Source organism: Ixodes scapularis, unplaced genomic scaffold (assembly GCF_016920785.2).
Source record: "Ixodes scapularis isolate PalLabHiFi unplaced genomic scaffold, ASM1692078v2 PGA_scaffold0__279_contigs__length_252992795, whole genome shotgun sequence".
Lineage (NCBI taxonomy): Eukaryota > Metazoa > Arthropoda > Arachnida > Ixodida > Ixodidae > Ixodes > Ixodes scapularis.
The window spans coordinates 107,159,484-107,184,964 of record NW_024609835.1 but is presented as its reverse complement, the minus strand read 5'-3'; the positions used below and the strand labels follow the sequence as shown (position 1 = coordinate 107,184,964).

The 25,481-nt window shown below is 45.2% G+C and overlaps 1 protein-coding gene across 2 annotated transcripts; it reads left to right on the top strand.

Moving 5' to 3' along the window:
• The first annotated feature begins 301 nt into the window (after window positions 1-301).
• LOC8030863 (F-box only protein 28) lies at window positions 302-24,852 on the top strand. 2 transcript variants are annotated; one of them, XM_029968865.3, is made up of 8 exons: window positions 302-411; window positions 2,184-2,334; window positions 10,170-10,418; window positions 12,186-12,381; window positions 14,929-15,079; window positions 15,862-16,229; window positions 19,267-19,516; window positions 23,416-24,852. In XM_029968865.3, the coding sequence occupies exons 2-7, from the start codon at window positions 2,203-2,205 to the stop codon at window positions 19,500-19,502; spliced, it is 1,332 nt and encodes a 443-aa protein (XP_029824725.2). In that variant the 5' UTR covers window positions 302-411; window positions 2,184-2,202; the 3' UTR covers window positions 19,503-19,516; window positions 23,416-24,852. The 2 variants fall into 2 exon arrangements, 1 of the variants encoding a protein (XP_029824725.2); XR_006077541.1 differs by having other exon boundaries at window positions 311-411; window positions 19,267-19,824.
• The last annotated feature ends 629 nt before the right edge of the window (window positions 24,853-25,481 follow it).

Below are 25,481 nucleotides of genomic sequence, written 5' to 3'. Positions count from 1 at the left end.
CATAGAAGTAAATGAGTAAGCTCCGTCACGTGGTTAATAAAGTTCATAAAAAAACAAAACAAAAAGCGTCTGCAATGACATCACCACAAGCAACTCTTTTCTACTCCGGTCGTACTTTAAGCGCACATCCGGAGTTATCAAAGTTGGTCGATTACTAAACAATACAATTAAGTTGAACAACATAAATGAATATTTACTTTAACGAACACGCGCTGCCTTTAAGTTAAGATACTATTATTGTTTAATATTGTTTTTTTTTCTCAAATAGCAACATTACTCTCGAACTCATCGAGCGTCTGCTCTCTTGCTTGTCTATTTATTTCGTTTGTGTAGCGCACACGCGAGTGCATTTTGTGAGAGATGTAACCAAAGTGACTGAATTTGCAACGGCTGTAGTTGGGCGCACTAGAGGTAAATCTTCCTCGGATCTTCTTATTTAAGACGGCATTTAGTTCACCTGGACGCCAGTTCGTCCTCTGATTAACCTGGAAACGCGCTATGCCAAATTTCATAATCCATCGACGAACATTCTCTGATCTTGCGTGCAAACCAAACGCTGAAAATAGGTAAAAAAAAAAAAAAAAAAAAAGTATATTAACTACGGGTTGTGCATTTCATAGTATACCAAAATAACGAAAGCTCCTTATTTTATTTATCGTATTCTTCGTAAACGACAACTCGCTCTGTTAACTTACTTTAGTGTGAATGTGTTTCCTGGTGAAAAAATTATGGACGTTTGCCTTCAAAAACCCTGACCTTCAGACAAAAGATGGTCTCACATCGGGCTAATCACTGGAAGCTGAAAAAAGAAATATATAATCACGCATTGTTCTCTAGTCGGAGAGGTGATTTATTACCCTGTCAGTTCGGTCGATGTGTTCATAGCATCTTGGGAACATTCGGCCTGCAAAGCAAAAAGCGCGTTCTTTTCCTAGTTGTAAAACTCGCCTATGGATGCTAAATTAATTAAAATTTTTTGTCGCCTATATTTCTTCGAACCGTTCCGCCGCCAAACCTTTGTGTCTCCCGTTTTCTGCCGGTCCGACGAAATAAAACAATTCGATTTCATTTTCTCTTTCTGTGCTAAGCGCCATTCTTGTTGTTTTGCTGGGACGGGAGGAAAAGTTGCTTTGTGAGTAAGGTACGGTGCTGGTCGCATCGGTGCCGCAATGATCTTATTTATCCTGCCTATTAACATTGAGTTTTTGTTTGTGCCGCATCTTTTTTTTATAGTTTTTTTTTTCTTTGGGGCTCTGTTTAAGTGCTTACCTGGCTGGTGCTCGGCGGCGCTAGAAGTAGTTTGAAGATTGATTATCGATTAGCTACCTCCACTTTTGTACCCGAGCGGGTGGTACGTGTTTCATTGAAAAACATCGTGTTGATACCGAAGCAAGATGCCATCGCGTTTATTTGCAAGCTTAATTCCAGCTTTATATTTACGTCGATCACCGTGGTCGGGCTTTTTTGTCGTGGAGTTGTGAATCTATCATCGCGTAGAGATGCTCCTCTTAATTGTGTACTTTTTTTTGTAGCGAAAGCTCCCGAAGCAGAGTAGTGGTTGTGCGAACATATATGCTAGAATCATTGCACTGATCATGTGGTGTATAAAGCGAATATCACTATTTGATGTTGGTTTGAAGTAACTGAAAGAACCTGTCTTTGGGTACCTGACAAACATGGTTTACTTACCACGAACGTCTCCTAGAGATAGTTGCAAATAAAGAAAAAGTCGGGATGAGCATATAAGAACATATTTGCAGAGCACAGGAGGCTGTGCTTCGTGTAGCCTTGTACAGTGTGTTTGGGTGCACTTCGGGCTGTTCTTCCGACAGTCGTAAGACGGTCAACCTGGGACAGGTAAATGTAAGGCTGAACCCTGAACATGTTTTGTGTTAGTTGGGTGCCATCTCCCTTCCTGGTCCCTCAAGATCTGCCTGGCCGAGAAATTGATTAGGCTTCAGGTTTGTGCCACATCCTTAGCGACGTTTACAACTCCCACTCTAAGAGGGCCCAGGGTCCAGTGTTGGAGGATTTGTATGCGTTCCTGCATCCATCTCGTAGAAGTGTCAAAGGCAACCGTATCTTGGCCGCATCTTCTCGATGAGCAGAGTGTAGTTGCCCTGCTTACGAATGCGCCAGACTAGCTCTGCGAGGCAAACTTTATGCGCCGCTTTTTCTTTCAGTGCTTAGTCACAGGTTGTAATGGAGGAGAGAAGGGCCATGGATTCAGCAGGGCACCAGGACAGAGTGCTTAATCTGGTGGACCTCCCCTCCGAAATCCTGGATAACATCTTGCGGCACGCCAGCTTTGCAACTGTCGGCACTGTTCGCATGGTGGGTTTTTCACCCTTCTCTTTAGAGATGGGGCCCGGCATTTCTGCTCTTGGCAGTGACACTAAAGTTCCACAAATATATTTTATTTTATAACTGGTGCAAGCAAAAAAGCAATAACTTTCTTATTTAAAAAAGAAATTCTACACTTTAAGGAACAAAATAAGGAATGCGACTCTTTGGCCATTTCGTTCCCACATACACGTCTCTTGTGGCTCTTGTCATCAGTCTATCTTTCACAAAGCTGTTCACGAGTTTGAAAACGACTACCATATTGGATTGTTAATGCTTCTACTGCCAATGATGAAATCTGTGAGTGCAATGCCATAGTTTTCAAGCTGCTTCTGGTGCATGAGTACACACACAATGGAACTGTCTTTCTGAGCTACCAGGTTGCATGTGGAGCTTTTCCCCATGCTAAATGGAATGCAGGCAACCTAGTAGGCTTCTTATAAGGGTGAAAAAGCTAATAAGGCACGAATGTAGTGAAGACCTCTGTGTAGAGAGGAATGTAGATTGTATTATCAAAGGGTAGAGAGCCAAGCCCCTTGGAAACCATTTGTTGGTACGTGAATTGCAAATCGGTCAACATGTAAGAATAAAATTGATGCATCAGTTATGCCTTTCCATGCTAAATGACTTCACCTGTGCCATTCTAAAATAAGAATAAGGTTGTAAATTCACTAAGGAACTCCCTGCTGCAAAAATTTTAAATGTACTATATACTATATGGTCAAATTTATACATCTCAATTTTTTTGGTGGGATTGATAGAAGATCCTTCCATGACCTGCATATCGAGAGTTCACTCTTTTCAAGGGGTATTCACACGAGGGAGAAATCTCTGGGATTTCTCCCCGGCGCATGCACATCACGAGGCGAAAATGCGAGGCTTCTGCACATCGCAAAGCCTGACGTTTTCGTCGCGAGATGCGCATGCCGTGGAGAAATCCCCCGAAATTTCTCCCTCGTGTGAATGCCCCTTTATAGGGGGGGGGGGGGGGGGGTCGGGTCAAGTTAGGTCCGGTCAGGTCAGGTCAGCAGCAAAGTACCTAGTGGTTACTGTCATGGTAACTAGTGGCCCATTTCTTTCTTCTAAAAATGCAATATTTTTTGCAGCCTGCTTGCAAATATTTTTGAAGTTTGTAAGCAGCTGTCTGATAGTCCTCTCTAGGTCTGAAAGGGACACTGACAGTGTATTTATGCTTGCCAAGGTTTTTATTTGTACATAACATATGAGAGCCCAACTACCCAGAACAGAATTTTCGGCTAGAAATTTGTTTATTTTCCGCACGGAAACCGCTGAATGGGAGCTGGCCGGTTTGAGTCGCGCTCACTCTCTTTTTTGTGGTCGCACAACCACCAAATATAATCAAAGTTGTGGGTCATCGGATTCACACACTCATTATTAAAACTAGAAGAGAAATATGATAGCCTGTTTTTGTGGTCTCCAAAAAAGCCACAAATTCGTTGATTGAAGAAAAAAAATGTTGCACAGCCACGTGACTTCCGCCAACTCTCTCCTCTATATATCTTCTTCCTCCCTTGTCCAGTTTCGATTTCGAGCAGTTGCATTTTTTTACTTTATAAGAAATATATGTGATGCTGTAGCACAATATTGATTGGGTAGTCTTCTGACACCATAATGAATTGCCTGGCAAAAAATTAAGCAAAAATTTTGGGGGGTGTCAGTGTCCCTTCAAGACTGCCCAAAGTGCTGTCTTGCTTGCCCTAAAAAGTATTTAAAGGGGCCCTGCAAGGACTTTTTACTGTTTTTTTAATTTGCACCGAACCTGAGCGCACTGAACGTAGTAACTTAGTGAAACTTTTCTTTTCGCGAAATTCGCTTTATTTTAAAAGTTATAGGCAATTTAGAATTACAAAAACAAGCAAAAAATAACCTCCTTCATGACGTCATAGGTCCTGGCTTGAGTGGCCGTGAACTAGAGGAGGAATAGTGAGCTCATCGAGCGCTCACGGCCGCCGCACTCCGTGTCGACGGCGCCTGAGGGCGCCACTAAAGCATGTTCTGGATAGGCTGTATGCAGTGGGCAGCCAAAGCGGCTTTCATTGCGTTTGCTGCGCGATTAAACACTAATTCGGCATGACACTTCATTGGCCACAAACGACAGCAAACACGGGGTAAAGATCAGTTCAGAATGGGAGCCACCTCGCGCTGCCATACCGCGAAACGGCCAAACCGCAAGACAAAGCCTCTCGCCGAAGGCCTTTGGAACGCTCGGAGCCGGTCGGATCTTCCTGTCCATACGACTGCAGCACCACCGTGTACATCCGGGATTTTTCCGTGTCGGTGCCTTATCCCACTACTCCTTTCTAGTATGCGCCGCCTTTTCCACCGCTTGGCAGCGGGTATGCTGACGGGTAATTTCTTGTTTCCGTACTTTGTAAACTGCATTTCTTTCTTTTTTTCATCTATAATAGTGAACAAAAACTACTTTTATAAATAATTGAAACGTTTCGCGCCACTTATATTTTGTATTTCGACCAAAAAGAAGTTTTTAGTGGCTCTGACCAGTAGTAAGCCCAGGACCAAAGACGTCACATTTTGCGCGCTTTCGGTAGCGCGGGTCGCCCTCGTCAGTGGAAAAGGTTTCCGTGTCGTTCGGTTAAAATATGGCGCACTGATATTTATCTACTCTTTCCGTGCCCGCTGGTATGGTGTACTAGAACTGTACACCATGCCGCTGGCTTGCCCGAACCCCAAGAGACGTGGAAACCGCATAAAAGGTAGACGCTTAAATATGATTTTCAGGGCCCCTTTAAAGAACTTGTGCATACCTTAAACATTGAGAATGTGCTCACCCTCTTGACATTTTGGCATTGGTCATTGCATAGGAGTATATTGGGCATTATGTAAAAAATGTGGCAAAAAGAATATTTAAAAAAAAGTAACCTATTGATTGATTGACACATAAGCAAGTCTGGTTTGAGCATGGGGTGCCAAATTCCCGATCTCCACAAAACTATTCCAACTTCGAGCAGTTGCTTGTTGTTACTGTATGGTGGGTTTCTTTCAGGTAAGTTGTATGTAAGAGGTCTTGGATATGGTTGTTAGCCTTATAATGACACCAATGACAAAATTATTGTAATGGAAAGGAATAATCGCCTCCATTACCCTAGTCTTGCATAAGTATTTTTGTGTTTGGGGGATGTTCTAACATCTGCAATGGCATGAATTTCTTGACAAACCATTTTACTGATGTTGCAGCTGATGCTGTTTTGCAGATCTGACTTGCATTGCACAATCATGCCATTGTATAAATACTCACAATATCTGGCCAAATGGGCTTCATTATTTGAATTTTTTACTGATGCTTAAAGTATTCAAAATAAGATTTGTCTTCTTTCTTGTTTATCTCCTTCTCTTCCTCAGTATATGTTGTGATGTGGCTGTGCAACCTAGAACAAGTGACAGAAGGAGCCATATTTGCTCCACAGCATTAAGACAGTAAGAACTGTCGCCATGGTCATTTCAGGTTTCACTACCAGTCAACAGCAAATGTTTTACCAAACACTTTGTCAGCAAACTATTTATTCATCAATACCACTAATGTAATTTTGAAAACTGTGACAGCAGGTGCTATAGACTGTTCCATTAGGGTCATAGCAGAGAGGGTAAAAGAGAAAAAAAATGCACTCCCCCTCTCCCCCGCAAGCCGTCCGCTCCGCCGAGTGGGCTGTAGCTAGCGTCCGGCTGGCGTTCAAACTTTGTTTAAAATCGCGTCATTTTGGAACTTTCAAGCGCAGATGCGCAGATTTTGGTATGCCAGTTATTGTGTACTACTATGCTAGATAAAAAGACTCACAGGGTCCAATCGCACTGTTACCTGCGTGCAAATAAAAAACAAAAATAGGGAAAACTGTGTCAGATTGGCCGGTCTCTTTGGTGAAAAGAAAATCCGGTTGCTGTACCTTTTTTACTATACAAAAGTTCGTACTGGTGTAGGCCTTTAGCGACCATGAGTGGAAGTCTGAAATAATAAATAAAAACGTGCTCTCCTGCCGCAATAACACGCAGTAGTTGAGGGTAGTACTGCCGGCTGACTCAACTGCTATTTAAGTAACGGAAAAAAGATATGCTAGTTTATCATTTAGCAAAATAGAACAACAAAGAGCTATAGGCTGATTTTGGAGTAGCCACAACTATTCTAAGAACGCGAACCACTTCACAACGGCAGCCACGAGCGAGAGTTCGGTGTTCGGTAGAGCCCGCCGATACAGCCCAAAGATGGAGAACGGCAACCTCCCGGTTTGTCGTCTGCTAGCAGAGTCGGTGGGGTGCCCTCTCTCTCGTTTTACCCCACCGAACCCGCTGAACTTCCCGGATGTGTGGAGAGGGCGCTGCGGTCGAACAAAATGGTGCCGCCCAGAGAGCGCTAAATGGAATGGTCTATACAAGTTATTCTATGCAAAGCTATATGAAAATAAAGAATGTGAAATGTTGAAAATACTCAGCAGTAATATATCTACAAATGCAAAAGCAACAGTAATACAATACAAAAGAAGCAGATTGTCAAACTTAGTTCACAGATAACTTCTTCAATTCTTTCCAATATAACTTGGCTGAGAACAAGTTGATGTGTGCTTCAGAAAGGCTGTTCCATTCATCCCTAATTTGTGGTAAGAAATAAAACTTAAAAGGCCGCTGCAATGAAAATAAGGAAGCGGCATCCTAGTAACTGTAGCACGCATGCGTTGGAAATGCTGATAAGGTGCTTCAGCATCCCAACAAGCTTTTTCACTCGTTTGATGTTTCCAGCTCAGCAAGTGAAAGGAAGTTTAACTCTTCCCTGGCCGCACCGATAAGCCATCAGTCACTGGTAATAAATGGTTTCCAAGCTCCGTCACAAAATTAAATTTAGTGCGGAGAATTATGTTCCACAATCTTGTGGATAGCCGTATAACTCTAGTTTCGGTTTAAACGTCAGTTTAAGCTTCATCACAAGCTGGTGGGCTGTCAAAAATAGTCGTGGGAACGGTGGTTCCACTTGTCTAACATGACTAACTGCTTGCATCAGTCTTTGCAGCATAGATGGCATTATTTACATAATTCAGCTGTATTGTAGCATATTTTTTAGTCCCCAAGAGCTCTGGAGACACTTCAAATGATGTTATAGACGTTGCTTAGTAGATGGTTGTCGTGCAAATATTCGTCTTCTAGCCTGTTCCTTTCACCAAAAAAAAAGTAGGAAAGAAAGAAAATTCCAAAGGCTCAAGTTGCGAACAAAATTGAGCGAAGAGAAGCAAATCAAAAGGGGGAGAAAGCAAGAAAATACTCTCTGCATGCACGCACAGCAAAAAAAAAAAAAAAAGAAGTGATTCAGAAAGGGAGATAAGCTAAAGACACAAACTCTGCACGTATGCAAAAAAAAAAAAAAAATAATACTTTTCAGCGAGTTGTTACAAGGCGGAAGCGAAGAGATGAGAAAGAAAAAGAAGTTCTCGCTGTACAACGAATGCATTGTGGAAGTTCATTATAAATAGTTTTTGCTCTATCGAATTACTTGCTATATTGAACTGATCGTGGCGTTTCCTGCTGTTCGTTATAAACAGGTTTGACTGTGCTACAATTTCCAAGGCTGTCCTGAGCCGGCATGCACATTTTATGTCCCCAGCAAGGTGCGGTGCACAAAGATTAGATATATGAGGGAACTGCAATCGAGGCTATGACAAAACCAAGGTAGAACACAAGGAAAGCATTCTGCTGGGGATGTGGTGTTTACTATCTGTGTTTCACCAATATAAGCATTCCTTCGTTGAAAGGCACACATGTTACAGTGGCGAACTCTCAGTACACTAACTTTCAGATTAGTGTAGGTGTGGGGCACAATTTCTATATTCCAAATTTTTCTTACATTTAATTTGACATAGCTGTAGAAGCTTCAGCGTTTATACACCTTCCGCACATACACTGTATTTTCAAGAAATAAAATTTGAAAATATTTTTCTCCACATTATATCAACCGCTGTTTCTTCTGAAAGGACAACTAATTAGCCACATTTTGAAGTGTCATATTGCTCCATACACAATTTAGTTAGGGAAATAAATGCATTTGCATGGATCCTTTGAAAATTCCTACTTTTTCCTTGGTTCAGGAAAGAGTCAAAAGGGGACACTGCTTTTAGAGCTTTTTATATAATTTCTGATTCAATGCAAATGAAATTTGCACAGCTTATCTGTCTTAACAGTGTGACTGCATCTAGGTATATGTCTAAGAGAAACAGCTTGACCAGTAAACACTTACACACAGACAAGACAGGACATACACAGAGCTCAACTCAAACCAGTTATACATCTGGGTACTTGGCTTTGATGTAGCTTAATTATTTTTTTAGTATTAAAAGTTTCATTTACAAAGATTATGGGCAGTATTAAGACTGATTCAAATACTGAAATAAAAATATTACCATATATCTATGAATTCGAAGGCCTGTAGAATCCGGAAAAGTGTAAATGAAAGCTCTAGGACAGGGGTGCACAACTAAAAATTTAGGCGGGCCAGAGCTGGTTTATTAAAAACTGTGCGGGTCGCACCTAGTGCGACGTGTTGCACATTTTGGCTGCGGTCAGGCTTCCGATATCGTGTCATCTCACTCGTTGCCGTCGTCAGCACATCTCGCAATGTCATGTCCGTCATGGAAGATCGAGGGCGGTTCTTGTTGAGAGTCATCAGTGAAAAGGTTTGCTCACAGACATACGTGCTCCCGAAATGTGACGACAATTTCTAGGCGTGGTCCACTAGGTTTCCGTACTTGTTCTTGTCCAAGTTTTTGTAAAACTCATGCAGCTGAAATTTGAGATGAATAGCGTCAGATAAGCTTCAGTTTCATCGTCGGATCACAGTCCTTCTATCCGACGATGCGACCCCTAACTATCCCAACAAAAAGGGAGAGGGTTGATAGCGTCCGTGGTGAAAGAGGGAAGGGATCTGTTGAGAGAGAGCAACAAGTTTTCGCGTTCCGTGTACAGACATGTTCAGACAGATCCACACCATGGACAGGGACAGCTGCACATGCTGTTTTATTGTTCTCAGCGGGATTAGTGAAGAGGGAAAATTTGAATTGAGAAATCGTAGTTACTTTGCCAAAGACAGAGAAGTAGGTCAGAGGGTTTCACTGCTGCTTGCCAAGCGGAGCGGGCGCTCAATAGATAGAATGGCATAGCAGGTGAGTTTCTGTGCTGAGCCGGGCCGCGAGCCGCTAAAAAAGCGCTCGCGGGCCGCATGCGGCCCGCAGGTCGTATGTTGTGCCCCCCTGCTCTAGGATGATTTATGATGTTTCAGCAGCACTTTCAAAATTTTCAGTTTAAGAATTATTTCTCACAAGAAGTATAGGAGGCATAGAGAATAAACTGACACCATATTTAACATGTTTATACCCCTTTTTCATCCGTCATCTCCGGTCTTTCAAAAATGTGCAACATCAGCCAGCTCACCTGCCTACTCACTCTATCTTCAACTATTAGATATCTCGCTTATGTACCTCCCAGAGAGAAGAAAAAGAATATCATGAAAGTTGTGTGTTTGCAAGTGGCGGAGACATGGCTTTTGTAAAATAGCAGCGTGTAAAAGGTTTATTCTGAAAAAGAACAGGAAAAAGCAGACCCATTTTATTTTGCTTTTAAATTAATATTTCGGGGTAAAAGAGACTTGTTTCTCGAAAATACTTCACAACACGTTGAGTGCTTGTCAGTTTTGAAAAACACAATTTAAAAATTTTTTTTTTTTTTTTTTAAATTTGGAAGTGCATTGTTTCTTCTTACTTGAAGAAACCTGAAGGCCGACCCTTGCTGGTGTCGTTTGCGTCCCCAATGGACAGGTGTGCCGGCACCTAAACCAGGCAGCCTCCTCTCTGCTCAACTACGAGTTTGTGCGCCTACGGCTGGCAATGCAGCAGCGCTTCCAGTCCATCAAGGCCCAGATGCCCCGGAGAGAGTCGGCCCGGCGCAAGCACCCGCTGTCACGCGAGTGTGACATCATCGAGACTGTGCACATGCGCCTCACCCTGCTCCACATGACCTTTGGCAAGCACATCGAGCGCAAGCATTGCTGCTTCTTCCCAGGAGAGGTGCGTGCACAAGTGCAAAGCCCATGGAGGTAGGAAGCTTCTGGAGGCGACATGACGCCAACAGAGGTGGAGTCAGGAGTGTAGAGGGACAAGCTCCCAACAATGACCAAAACCAAGAGGTTTTGGATGAAAAGGAGAGCTGACTTGGCACCAGCTGGTGTTTTAGTCACCCTCGGGGCCGCCCCGAGGGTGACCGAAACAGTTGTTGGCGCCAAGACAGCTCTCTTTTTCATCCAATGACGTCTGTTGGTTTTGGTCACTATTGGGGCCGTGACCCTCCACACTTCTGGCTTTACCTTTGGTGGCGTCATGTCACTTTCAGGAGCTTCCCACTTCCATGACGACGCCAGTTCCTTCGCCTTCGTTTTGTGTGGCTAAAGGAATGCCGTCATGCAACGATTAGCGAAGCTCATGTTTCTCTACGACGAAGCGACGGCCTGCCGTGAAGGACTGGGTTATTGCTTGTCGTGTAACGCAGGGGTTCTCAAACTGGGTTCCTGAGAGTCTTCCGAGCTCGCAAATTTTTTCTGCCGTCTCTGCCTTTAAGCAAAGTGTTCTTCTAGTTTAGGCACTGTTGTAGAAGATCTCAGCCATCCATTGATGTAGAGCTATGTGCCCAACACTGTCTAGTGTGTGCATTATTAATGCAAAAGCATTAACTGTCCCATGGAGCGAGCCTACGTCATCAGCTTTGAAGCTGCGCCAGACAGCTCCTTCCCCTGTCTCTATGTCATTTGTGACTGAAATCTGAGACATAGGCTCCCATTGGCTCTTGTGCGGCGGGCCAGAGCGAGGCGTGTAGCACGTCGGACACCCGTCGGGCGGCTACGACTGCCTGAGAGGCTTTTCCTTTTAATGTTTGCGTACAAACATTAAAACTGACCGCCCTCACAGTTCTTATAAATAAATACTTTTTGGTTGAGAGTGACACCGCTGTAGTGCAGCTCAATGAGGCGAGAGTTACCTAGAGTTACCGCGGAGTCGGTGGTAGTTTCGTTGAGTTGGGTTTAGCGGACGACAAGCTCGAAGGCTTTGCTACGCGGAGTTCGCTCACTCCCAGAAAGCCGCTGTCGAGATGAAACTTCTTCGTCATTCATCAACTTCTGGGCTTCCCCGAGGACGATCTCATTGACGGCAAGTTCCTTTGTTTACTTCACTACGAGAGCAAGCTTGCCAGTTCAGCCGTAGGTGCTCCGGTACGTTTGATTTTTTTAATCAGCGTTCGAACGCTTGACAAATACCAATCCGATCTCCAAACACCCGACATAAGGATCGCAGCACACCATAAAATACTCGCCTCCCGAGCACAGCGTACATGCTTCAGTATTCTTACTTTTGCGCATTTCTCCCATAGACTTGCGTATATTGCCGGGTGTCAAACAATGGCCGCCGGTGGCGACACCGACAGGCTCCCTACCCACAGTCCAGCCTACTACGATAGAGATTAGTGGGCAGGAAGCAGCTCTAGTTGTCCGGCGCAAGCTTCCTACTTTCGTTGAGGCTTTGGAATCTCGTGGGCCTCAAGCACGCATGCGCAGCCAAAGCACTTCGAAACGCAGGAAGTGTGCAGCATAGGCCGGGCATCAGGAAGCGATGCCTGCTGTTCTCATCTCATTGATGACTACAGTTGCAACCACGTCTTGTATCCGGATTCCCATGGTACCTTCGGGGAGACCTTGGATTTGTCTTAATTTGTTGGCGGCTGTTGCACACACAGTGGCAGAGGAAGGGAAAGAACTGGTTTGCCTCGTCTCTGGTCCCCTTTAGATCCTGGACGAAGTGCACCGCATCCTGTGGTACGTGGAGGTGACCCCCACCCTGAGCCGTGCTTACAAGGTGACCGACGAGCTGTTTGACCTCACCACCATGGCCATGGAGTACTTCAAGGAGCACATAGAGCCGACCCTCCCGGAGATCAGCTACTTCGGCGCAGACTTCCTCGACTACACCCCCTCCTTCTCCTGTAAGCTCGCTCAATAGTTACTTATCGATTGCTCGATTTAGTCCTTTAGCCACCCTCAAGGCCAGGGCACTTATGAGGGGAGTGGGTTACATACGTAGATGCCAGGGTGTAAGGTAAGCAAGTAGGGAAACTAGAGCCAATTGGGCGACCTGATTGTGTCCCCGCTTCAGGAAAGTTTGCAGCACTCCACATAAATGGCGCCACACAAAGAACAAATGAAAAACAAAATATCCTCATTAAGTTTGCAGGCAACGCGACCTCGTGGCAATTTATGTCGTAAACTGCACATGAATCACTAAAGTTTATTCGGGGAAACTAATAATATATTTCATATATAGGTTCTGTTTTGCACGTAGTAATATATCGCAAGCTAAAATAATCGAGGGGGCCCACAGCGCGGCAAAAGAAGGCAAGCTGAAAAGTCAGCCAAGGCGTGCCTGAATGCCTTGACAGCGTCGATTCCATGCCACCAGCAGATGTGTTCGGCGAGCTGGCTTACAAGTTTACACTGTTTACGGGCAAGCAGGCGGGTTTTAGTTCGACGCTATTTGAAGCCAGCAGTACGCTGTCACATTACACTGTGGTCGCACTATGCCCAGCACGAGAGGTCACCCGGATTCAACGTTGCCCGGATTAAATATTGCCGCTTTTTGTTTCTTCGGGCCGTAGCGCGACCGACAGTTCAGAACACAACAGTTATGTCCTATACCTCGAGAATCTTGGCCGTCCACAGGCGCCAAAACACGACAAGAAATGCCGATTTCGTCTGCTACCGCCAAATTCGTGGGCTCCAAGTGTGTTTGGGAGCAAAACAAACAAAACGAATGGCAAAGAGTATGTCAGACAATTCGCAGACGATTTCACATTGCCAGGCGCTCACGTGGCATGCAAAGTGCATTGTAGTTAGGAAACATGTTGATAGATAATTTGTGTGGTAATTTTATTTTGCCAGAATTCAGTAAAAAAAAAATTGACACGTTTTTTTGGGGAGTTTCCTCCCAAAAATATGTGTAAATTTTTGTTTTTTCATTATATTCATTACTCAGGGTAAAATTTTTGCATATACACACTTCGTGCAAATGTCATATTAGGTGCCAATATGGCACTGCAAGGTACTGTGGCATGTCTCCACTGATGGAGGCGCACCCAAGGCTGGTCGTGGGTGCGCCACAGTAGCCAGGTTTTAAAAATTGCAAACCTTTTTAGGGCGCTTTCGGCGTTTCTTTTGCCGGAGGAAAAGTTCCCTACGAAGCCGACTCAGCACGGAGAGCAACGCGGCCATTCTTAGGCCTAACAACTTTCACAATATCACTGTCCGAAAGCGGACCGCAGACAACGGCGTGTTTGTTGACATCAATGCATCCGATAGGCAAAGGATGTCCAGGGCCGGGCAATTCTTCATCAAATGCGTGCGCCGCTTATTTTCACGGTTAATCACTTCTTCAACTACCGTAACTACACACTTCCAGCCATTACAAGAGTGGCTTGGCTTGACTTGGCCTGACTGCTTGGCGGCTAAAGAAAATTGGCTTGGTGGTTAGCTAAATTGGATGCAATTTGAGACTCGCGGAGCCGAAAATTGAAGGTGCGTTCATTATGCAAGGGAGAAAAATAAAGTCAAAATATTGGTACCTGTCGTGGGAGTGCGTTCATTATGCGAGTAAATACGGTACTTCAAATTAAAGGATATTGCCGACACAGTGCGCCCTCACGCGGAGTTCCATGCAAACCCAAGTTCACCGCCTTTTGTATGTTGCCGTGCCATCTGTCATAAGGTGGAGGTATCTGCCGAGTGGAAGCCACCAGGAGGACATAATCCAGACACGCCCCTGTGGCAGGTTTCAGTGGTCGCTTCCCCACCCGCCTATCTTACATGCCGGTAGATACACTCAACACATAGTTTTTGCGATGTGTTTTTCAGTCTCCTTGACTTTTGGGGGCTTTACATCAGCTTTTGTGGGTGCCTTAGCAATGTTCTTTATGTTAAGTGCAACTCCAGCCATATGTGTGCAGCCATACCCCCTATTATTGTGATCCTCATCAACTTCTGTGACTCTTTTTGTTCGCTTTCTTCGCTAGGTTTTTCATATGAGAAGCCAAGGGAGTCATTCTGCCAGTCTGGAATCACCCCACAGACACCAGGCTGCCATCATGTCGAGTGTTAGGAAAGCTGCACTAGTCGTACCCAATTGCACCAACATCATTTAACTGCTACATCCTGTGCCAATGTGGTACCTTTGATTGAAATTGACTCAACATAGTAAGGCACTATTTTGGGGGAAAAAATATGTGACACGGAGCTTGCCACAGCATATGTCCACTTCATTCATAACACATTCTGTATGTCTCAGAATTTAGCAGATATAATCGAGACATGCTTAAATTTTCCAGATAATTATCTATAGCCTTTTAGAGTAAAGTATGGTCGCAACATTAGCTAGACAACTTCGTTCCAAAAGGTTCACAAATGAGAGAGAGAGAGAGCATGCTGAAGCTGTGTAGGCATGTTTGTAAATGAACCCCTTCTTGCTCTCTTCCTTGGAGCAGCGTCCCTGAAGAGCCAGCTGTCCTTGATGGAGATGCCCCCGTCCACAAGCACCCAGGGGTCGTGCCCCTCTGCCCCACTGTCCCCACAAGCGCCGCCAGTCAACCCCACCGTCAAGAAGCGGCTGCGCAAGCTCAGGGAGAGCATGAAAAAGTGAGGCACCCCTTTGGCTACTCCCTGTGCACCGGGAACACAAAGTGTGTTAGGAGTCGTGCCGCACTCCTACTTTTTGAGCGTCGGTTACGGTTTCACTGTGCCTCAAGCTGTGGGCTTACTTTGTTTTTCTGCTAGCGTTTTATCATAGTTGACAAACTTGCGAGTTGACAAACTTGCACGAGAAACCTAAGTCGCAAGCTTAGTAATTGCAACTGGTGCCATTCGCTGCATTTCAGTAATTGTTTAGTGGAATGAAACTAATCCGATGCATTTTACTCATTCCCTTAGCGTGTCTCTAGTGGGGGGAAATTCATGGTTGTTCAACCTCGATCCCGTGTAACTGTATTTATTGGCGGCTATTCAAAGTCAGTAGACTAGAGAGCACCATTTGGTAAAATTAACACCTGTTGGGTGAAGAAACTGTTTGAGGCCAAAAAGTACTAATTATGTTGCGCATTCGTGTAGACAGCAAGAAGTTAGTCAGCCTCAATGCGCATCTGGTGCCCCCACTAGATGAGAAATACACAGCTGCACGCTGGTACAATGCCCATCCAGCTCGAAACGGCCAGGGGTGGGGATCGGACCCGAGATCCCCGGGTTCTGCAGCGCAACTTTCACTCCGTGTTCACGCCTGGCCACTGGTCCCCCCCCCCCCTCATTCGATGTCCTCTGTCTGCGCTCACCCCAAAGCCTCGTATTAGTGCCGCGTTCACCTTGTCTTCGCCACCTGGAAGGCTGACCATCCCTGTGGCCCGTGCCGCGCATGCACCCTCCCCCAGGAACAGCGGCCAGGTGCTGGCGCTGAGGAGGGAGCTGAAGCTTACCCGGCGACGGGTGGCCAGCCAGCAGCGGCACATTGCGGAGCTGAGGGCCCGCTACGACGACTACGACCAGAAGCTGCAGACGACGTCGCACAAGCTGAACGCGGTGCTGCAGGAGCTGAGCCGCTGCAAGACAGAGCTCCAGTACTGGCGCTCCAAGTCGCCTGCCGTGACATCCTGCTCGTGCGGGAAGACCACCCCGACTCCGCTGCACGAGCCTCCCCACTTTGGGGACGCCCCCGACCAGCCCGCTCTGCCTCTGGAGGGGGTCGACTTCACCCCCATCGACGCGCAGGAGGCCTGCGCATCCACCTCCGTAGCACTGGGTGAGTTGGCCGCGACCGCAGGTCGGCGAGTCCAGAGCCCAGTCTGCAGTGGCCTCAAAGTGGCCACTGCAGACTGGGCAGAAGCCCTGTTCCGCGATGGCCCCTTCCGCAGTGGATCTCCTTGCCAACAGCACGTCAGCAAGGATCCCCTTGCCAACGTGCTGTTGGCGAAGAGATCGAACTATAGTAGGCGCTTTGTCTGGCTTGTTTTTCGTAGGCCAAACAAAATGCCCGTGAACTGGCTACTTTACGTCGTCTTCCTCGATCGAGCGCGGGGCGTAGGTTGGACACAAGCACTGCAGCGTTCGGCTGGGACTCGTGTTCTGTCAATGCTTCACCGATTAAGCGCAAAAGAACAGCGGGGCATCTCTTTTGGATGCCTCCAGCACACACTCGTTGCCTTCCGCCATACTTCCTCTGTGCGGGCACCCCTGAAACTTATGAGACACCAGAGTGTCTCGTGTGTTTCGGGTGTTCCAGCTTGAGGTGCTCGTGCTGGAACACCCAAGGACCGCCCTGCCGTTTTTGTCTCGTTGGTGGCCATGGAAACATCCCCGGCTAAGACAGAGCGAAAGAAAACGGCCTGGGGCGGGCGAGCATTAGAGACTGGACGTGCGACTCTGTTCGTGCACTTGCTTTGGCGGTGCTTTCTCTCGGGCCGTCTTGGGCAAGACTCCATCTCTAGCAAGCTGGCTCGCCATTCGTTCGTCGGGCACTCCGATGGAACTCTGGCAGCGTTTGTTGAAACTACAACTGCCATCCGTGGGTCACGTATGGGGCCGTCGTCCTTTGCAGTTTTTTGTGTGACGGGGTATGGCGAGGCGAGTTCGCGCTTGTGTTGTTCAAATGAGTTTTACATTTGGTTAGTTGTTATGTACAAGATGCCAGCGGAACTTGAAACAAATGTTGAGTCATTAATTGTATTTTTGACACTTGTTTTTTTATCATCGAGCTTCCAAAATAATATTAGGCTTCGCATTCATCTGCTTTTCGTTGAGCCCGAACCAGATTTTACCATACTTGATTCCGAGGCAATGGTCATCCCTGTCCACGCTTGGGTTTTGGCATAGAGATTGGACCTTCGGGAAGCATTGGGCGATTTCACCAGAATTTAATTTTGTGTTGTCGTCACACTCCTGCTGAAAACCACTATACCATCATTTTGATAGTCTTTCGGACAACCCAGCAATTAAATGTAATCGCATTTAGCTAGCATTCCACTTTTGCAAAAGTAAGGTCACCTCAGCGATAAAAGCTAGTCTTACAGTGCTGCCTTTTTTTACAGCAAAGCTGTTCATTGCTAGGGTTCCGTGTATTTTTCATGTGCGTCAACAAAAGCTCGCACCGCTGTCTCTTTGTCGTCGTTCCAAGCGCTTGCGTGCCTAGTTTCCTTCTGCTCTCCCAAAGTGGTGGTCCCGTCACGCGTGTCTACTATCCGCCTAGTGGCAGTCCCGTCGCACGTGTCTAGTTTCCTTCGACAAGACGACGAACGTCGCAGGACGGAGGATACATCACAAAGACACAGGTACCATGCTGCTCAATTGGGAAACTTTAAAGGGATACTGAACTGAAATTTGGATTTCACGAAATAAGGTAGTAGAAGTGTTCAACGGGGCGCCACAAACCCCAAAACATCACTCATAAGGCGATACCTCGAACGGATGGCCGTATTTTTGTAAAATAAGGATGAGATTGAGTGAGAATTGCAACGTCGCTTTTCCTGCAGAATAGCTAAGGAGGAGGGAAAACGGCCCTGCCTCCTCCCTTCTTCGCGTCCTCGCGGAGCCAAAGCAAAAAGAGGAGGAAACGAGAATCGCAACTTTCGCCTTGCTCAAGCGCGCTCTTCTTTCACAAAATTACGACCATCCGTTGGATATATTGCTTTACGAGTGATGCTTTTGGGTTTGTAGCGTCCCGCCTAGCGCTTCTGCGTTGTTTTCTAAAATCAAAATTTCGGTTCAGCAGCTCTTTAATGGAGCATACGCTAAATTCAAAAATGACTTTCTGTACAGACAGTTTGGGTGTGGTTGTTGTGTGTGTGGTCGACTGCGTTGCGATGACGACTTGACCAACATTGGCAATATGCGGGATCCTGCAAAGGGGACTTGTGCGCTGCAAATGTTTTTGGTGACCAGTTGCACTTGATCGATGACCACCGACCAAGACAATAAATCTGTTTGCACCTTTGTTCAAAATTCCGTATCATGTCTGCGTCTTGCGCTAAACAGCTTCGCTGGTCATCCACCTTTACGGAATGGAATGGCTCATGATTTTTTATGGCATGTGGTCCTCTTTTCAATCCATCCTTGCAAACTCACTGGTAGTTCTGCTGAGTATACCTCCAAGCCATTACCAATTTGTCCTGCACAGTACTCTCCAGTGGAGTTTCTTCACGAAGGCATTGGGTCTGCGATGGCTGCTGTTGGCAATGTGACTATAGGATGTCTAATACAAGATTATCTATTTGTCAGTCTAAGATACTGCAGTTTGACTTCTGAGAACTCCTGAGGTCGCAGAGCTAAAATAGAAGCTTCGAAAGCAGCCAAATCTGAGACTTCTTTTTCTTATAACGTTGTTGAAAGGATGTTTGAATTGTGTGCAAATGCAACTTGAAAGAATGGAGAAAGGGAAAAGAATTGAGGGGAGGGGTGCATTAGGAGATGAAATCCTCCTGAAATTCGGCTCCAGAAAAGTTATTCAAAAGCTCTAAAGTTTCTGGACAAAATTAACCTAACAAAACCAAACATGCATTTTCCAACAAAAAAAATGGGAAGTCCGAAAGAAAGGAAAAAGTATTTTCGTTGCCGCTGCAATCAGCAGCACCTGCAGTGGAGAAATTTACTGGAGTGGGAGATGGGACAGTTTGTAGACCAGAGACATCTAAGGACCGTCGTCACATCAAGGTTCGACATAGAACAAAAAAGAAATAGAGCTTTTGTTTTTTTCAGTATTGGTCGGCGATAATTGGGAAGTAACATTAGGTTTGGGCAAACGTGGCAGTCGCTAACGGTATGCGGGGCTTTCTTGTCCCACGCAGGCGAAGAAGCGCAGCCGAAGCTGGTTCCGGCCTGCTACTGCGCACCCCCGGAGAGCGTGTCTGCGCTCTGCCTGGGGGACCCCGAGAGCCTGTGCACTGAGGAAGCCGGGGCCAAGGCGGCCCGGTCGGCTAAGGCCCCCTCCCGGGGCTGCAAACGCAAGCTGAACCTGAGCATGGCCCCCTTGCTACTCAAGATGCCCAAAGTACAAAGGATTCCCTCGCCAAATGCCGAGTAGCCCATCTCCATCAGGTGGCCCATCCATCAACCCACATCTCTTTGTGTGTTTGCTTCCGCCTCCCCCCTCCCCAACCCAACTCCTCTTGGCCAGATACTTTACTAGGGAACACATCTCGCTTCGCAAAATGCCAATGGCTTCGGCGCTGACAGGTTTTGTATTGTTGAAGCGGCTGGACATGCACAGCCGGGGGGTTTTCCCCATTTTAAAGTGGGAGAGGTGGCTGCTACCATCTATCGTTGTGGACTCTTCTCGAGACGGTCGTCTCAGCGAATCTGGTATCGGTGCATTGGTGGCAGCCCTCTCCTGCGGCGCAAAAAACGTGAGTAACACGATGCGCATTCATTTTCTCGAACGTGGGGGTGTTCTCACCACAAGAGGAGAATTTGGCACTGTAGGCGTGTCGTCTAATGCAGATATGTGGAGCGGGGTGTATTCATCTACTAAAATATTTGACTCAACTCTCATTGTTAGTGTCCACGTCCTCCCCTCCTCCCCTCCCCTCCCCCCCCCCCCCCCCTTCATTGCATCGAAATTTCTGGGACGGTTTTCGAGGCAATGGTGCATTTGGGATGGTTTTTTGGGACGCCATATTCTCCGGGAGCCGGCAGCTGCGGTGGAGTTGAGAGTCGGGGCCTCTGGGCGCTCGTTCTGGATGAGCAAAGCTTGTCTTGGAAGTGGCTCAACGACACTTTAGGAACTAAAATCGTGCAGGCACCTTCGTTCTTGGTTTTGGCCAGGGCGGCAAGGTATACCTAGCCCTGAAGAGCGTAGATCTGGCTGCCTCTAAAAACAATGAATGCCCAGATGGGACTGTCAAACAGTGCTTAATCTCATTAAAGTGGTCATGCAGGCGAGTTGGTTTGTAACTAACGTTAACAAAGAGATGCACAAAAGCATGAAGACGAGCAGAAGGGGTACTCTCCTCTCGTCCTGCGTACCCTTTCTGTTTGTCTTTGTGTTTTTGCTTGCTGTTAAGGTTTAATCTCATGCTTGTTGTATTCCATATGCTTTAGTCAAATTTCGAAACAAGGGGGAGCCAACAGGGTGCACTTTTTGGTGTCATGACAGCGTTTATGTTTAGCTCCGGTGTAGCTTATGGCTTGGCAAGCTCATTTGTGTGAAGGGGTTGAAAGAAACTCATATTTGTGTAATGAATTGGAGGAAAGATTACCTTGTGCTGCTTTTTGCTGAGAATGTTGCATCATTGACCAGGTCGTCAGGTTTATGCAGGAACTGTGTCTCAAAAAAATTATCACCTGGTGCACTAGCACTGCGTAAGGTGAGAGAAGACCTGTCGGAGCGAAATATCCTATTTTTCTAGGGTCCAAGTTGGCCATTCTTTTTATTAAACTTTCCTGCGAGGGATCACTCGTACAGAATACTCAACTAAAGACTGAAATGAGCATGATGGTAACAAACATCACTTATAAAGGGCCTCTGACAACCCAAAAAATAGTTTGTTTGTTTTTATTTTTTGCACGATGCACAAGATAATGGTGTCGAGACTACCCATTAATGTTTTTCTGCAGAGTTTTGTAACTTTGTAACAACAAAGATAAACTGAAATCAGATCAGTGTGGAGGAACGTAATGTTTACAACTCTGATAATCCCTTGAGTTGTTTCACTCTGGGAACTGTGTGTACAAAATTTCTTTAAATCAACATTTATTTGGCTTCTGGCGGTCACAAGAATTGTTTCGTAGATTCTATTATATATTTATAAATAAAAGTATGCATCGGACGACTTATTTTTAAGTGTTCCGAGCTCTGTGTTGCCGAAGGTTGTGGCTGAGGAAAAAAGAGTGGGAAAAGCACAAAGGTAGCCAGTCCGGCAGTGTTCTTGCGGAGACAAGCCGGATTGGGTATTGTAAATATTTTTTTGATTGACTGTTGGGACCTCGTGGGTTTTGCTTCTGTAAATATCTAGGCATGCCCAAGTGCCTTTGTCAGAGGCTCTTTAATAAGGACCAAAACATAGAAGAGACAATTAAACCCATCCCTTTTTTTCTTCTTCTTGGTGCGCGATACAAAATACTCGATTGTAAATTGTTCAAAAGTTAATCCTTTGAGACTACATGACACTTTACCTTAAATCCTGGGGAAAAAAATATGAGCATAACCATTCACTCCCCTTCGTGCAGCACAGTTGTTTCATACTATAGGGTGGCCCAAGTCACCAGGCTTGATCTAAAATGGACCGTAAAGATCGACGCCTGCACATAGCAATCTCAACTTTTCGTCAAAGGTGTATTTCACAGGTCGGTTTTTTCTTGTAAAATTACAAAGCGTAGTCCTTTTTGTGTAAAAAATAAGGTCAAGAAACTTGCCAGGGTCTACGGCGGGCAGCGATGCAGACAACGGGGGTTCAGTAGCGGGTTGTGTTTGGCATTCACATTGATAGATGGCACTACCTCCTTATTGCAACGGCTCGCGGCCACCATGGTTTATTAAAATGAACATAATCTTTTTGAAATGTACCTTCGGTTAAAAAACTGAATGCGGACAATAAAAGCAAAATTTAAAGTAAAAAAAACACGTCTGCGTGTTGTCTGCTTTCTTTCGCTGGTCGGCTGCACCTTCAGACGCTGCTCCCGACCCCCTCTGTCAATACGAACGCCAAACACAACCCGCTACTGAACCACTGTCGTCTGCGTCGCTGCCCGCCGTAGACCCTGGCAACTTTCTTGGCCTTATTTTTTACAGAAAGAGAACTACGCTTTGTAATTTTAAAAGAAAAAACCGACCTGTGAAATACACCTTTGACGGAAATTTTAAATTGCTATGTGCAGGTTATTTGTTTTTTGCGGTCCATTTTAGATTGAGCCTGGTGACTTGGACAACCCTATATATATTCTCAAGCTTCATATTTTTGGATTCAGAGGACATTAATTTGCAACAAAAATTCTCAACTTGCCCTATTCTTTCTTTTTTTTTTTTTTTTTAATTTCATTTAGTTTTTATAAACTAACCAGTGCCTGTTTTTGTGCAGTTTGCCTTCACATCATAAAAGGTGTAGGGTGTATCAAAGTGAGCTACTGTTTCTCGGCAGTTTCAAAATTCACAGTGGGATTGGGCTGTGGGAGGGGAAACGAATCTTGAATGTTCATGGAACTACAGTAGTAGGAAGCAGTCTGCAGAAGGGTGCCAACTCGCATCCCATTTGACACCGTTGGCTCGACACCGTTCTTCGCACCTCTTTTTCACCACACCTTGGCTCGAACAGGGAGGTAGAGCAGCGGTGCTTGCACGAGCGCATTTCTCGGATACGCCTCGGATCTCGGTATCCCCGTTCCGGCAGAGCAATGCGGCGAGTCTTGACCCGAGCGGGGTTTTATTTTCATGCCTCAGGGCAAGGTTTTAACACGAGCCGCCAAAGATGTAAACTCTTGGAGAGACAATCTCTGGGTATGTGCGTCCACAAAGTAATGGGAGCACAATGCTTGCAGTGGTGTTTCCCAGTTGCCTCCTTCACCTGCTTTGTGATCTCGTTTTTTTTTTAGATCTCCGCGAAGCTCGGACGATTCATTCAATCAATGCCTTTTCTTTCGTGGTTTAATGGCACAACATTGTCACTGTTTTCTCGAAATCGGCAGATGTAGGCGATGTAATAAAAAATTATATACCGTGTCCTTTTCTTTTCTTTTTTTTTTTATGAATTTTGGAAAATTACAAAATTAAGCTATTGGCTAAAATGAATTGGAAGATTTGGTTATTTGTGGTAGCATTTATGTGCCCACTGATCATCAAGTTATAGGTCTACATGAATGTTGAATAAAGATGAAGATTGTTTTGCAAATTTCACGAGCTTAAATGTGTGGTACAATTTACGGGCTTGGTAGTTAGTTTTAAATTAACTTAAATGTTAATTCTGAAGCAGAGGCACTCTCAATCAAATGCTTTTTTTTTGTAGCCGAATTATGTAGCCTGCTCTCCACCTGTCACCATGTTTGGAAGTGAAGGACATCACAGTGGACTTTCGATATGAAACCCAGGATATGCCGTTCACCACTCGTCATTTTGAAATCGACCCAACTTTCCCAAACCCAGCAGAAGTACACGCAATAAACTGAAGATGTCGCTCCTCAAACGTCCAGAGGACCTTTTCTTTTTTTTAAAATCGGTGTCTCCTGCGCCTGGATCGTGTGAGTGAAGGGTCGTGGCAATGGTCAGGATTGCACGGATTTGCAAAGCAAGGCGGGTCCCGCGAGGTCGGGAGGAGAGTGCATCGACGGCCGTCTTTGTGATGGCAGCGGCTGCGAATGTGTCAACTTATCTCCAATGCCGAATATCCAGAGTGACAGTTTAATGTCTTGCAAAGAGCAGCAGCAGCATAGACATGTACCAACCTCATCGCAGGTAGCACTTGGCGCTTCGAAGAAATCTAGTGGAGAGACGTGTGGGGACGCTTCCGACATCAGGTTTCCTCTTGTTTTTGCACTGCCCCCTAGTGTGTGGTATTACGCCCTGTGAGCACAGTTTGCTCGTTAACTCGTTTCTAAGTATATTTATTTGTTCCCCAATTTATGAGCTGCTGCAACAATTCAGTTGTGCCAAATTTAGAAAGAAAAGAAAAAAAAAAAAGCTTTGTGCATGTTTAAGTTTTTTTTGTTGTTTTAGAACGAGTGTATGTAACGTATAGTACTGATCAAATGGAAATTCCAGACTTTGGGGCACTTTGCATGTGTGCAATGCCTATTTGTGTTGACTTCGTTTCGCAGTGTGATGGTGTGTGGTAGGATTGTAGGTGTCGTGCAGGTATCTGAACAATCAACCCCAGTGTGTCGTGCAAGCAATGGGAAGAGTTGTTTTTTTTTCTTCTCTCCCCCGAGTTTTGATTGACAGTGGAAAGCGAGGATTGTTGGGCATATGCCGAAAGGGTTTGCGAGATGCGGATGCCACATTCCCAGTATGTGGATGAATTATACTGGCTGTGTGCGATTTTATTTTTAGCAGAGAGAAAAGCAAGATATATAAATACTATATATACATACTATACTTTTTTTTTTACTTCCAAATAAATTATAAATGTAGCTGAACTTTTTGAAGGCAGTCTATAATTGCGCACTTATTTTTTTGCAACTGTTTTGTTTTTCACTACCTGCTGTAATATTCTTTGCTTTGCTATAATTTGTGACTAACTTCTGTACCTTCAAGGTTGTTGGGAAAGTACTATATTTTATTTTCACTTAGGTCCACGAAAGATCTCAATTCTTCCCTGTCACGACATAAGAATGCATGTTACAACTTAGTGATGTGTATTTTGCACAGATAAATTGACTAGCTTATACTTGTAAGCACAACAAAAAAAACTATTTATTGTTTCTTGTAATAAAAATTGGTAACACAATTTTTGACTCCTGGGTGTTTGTTTTCTGTGGGCCCTACTTTGAATATTCTGCAGGCAGGCAGCTTCATTCAGTTCAATCCACGAATCGGCACAAGTGCAGTGATGGAATTGTTGCACAAAACTGCACCACAAACAAAATCCTGCTACATCTTACGCCAAAATGTAATATTTTTGCTAAAAATTGCACCTCGCTTGCTCGGGAGGAAAAAAAAAAAATTTTATTGGTCGATTAGAAGGAAAGAATTTATAGTGTATAAATATGTCTCGCAGTGTCTCTGCTGACCGTATAAAATGATTGATCTTAGGTCAGAGCACATTCGAAGGCTTGTGCACACACAACCACAAAAACAGTCACGGGGAATTCGCTGCGCTTGCTTCATTTAGATGACTACAAAAATGTTGAGCTTTTGATGCCATTTGATTTGTCCGTCAGCTCGTAGTGTCGGCTGCACTTTGACCTAAAGGGACTATAAAATAATTTTCCAGCTTTTTTTTTTCAAATGAAAACTTGAATTCATCTTTAATGTCCATAGAACCCAGAGCAGGAATCCGTTTTCGTTTTATTGCCTCCAGTTTTGCACACAAAAAGATTAAAACTCGTGTCTGCTTTCCTCCTCGACTCGACCGGA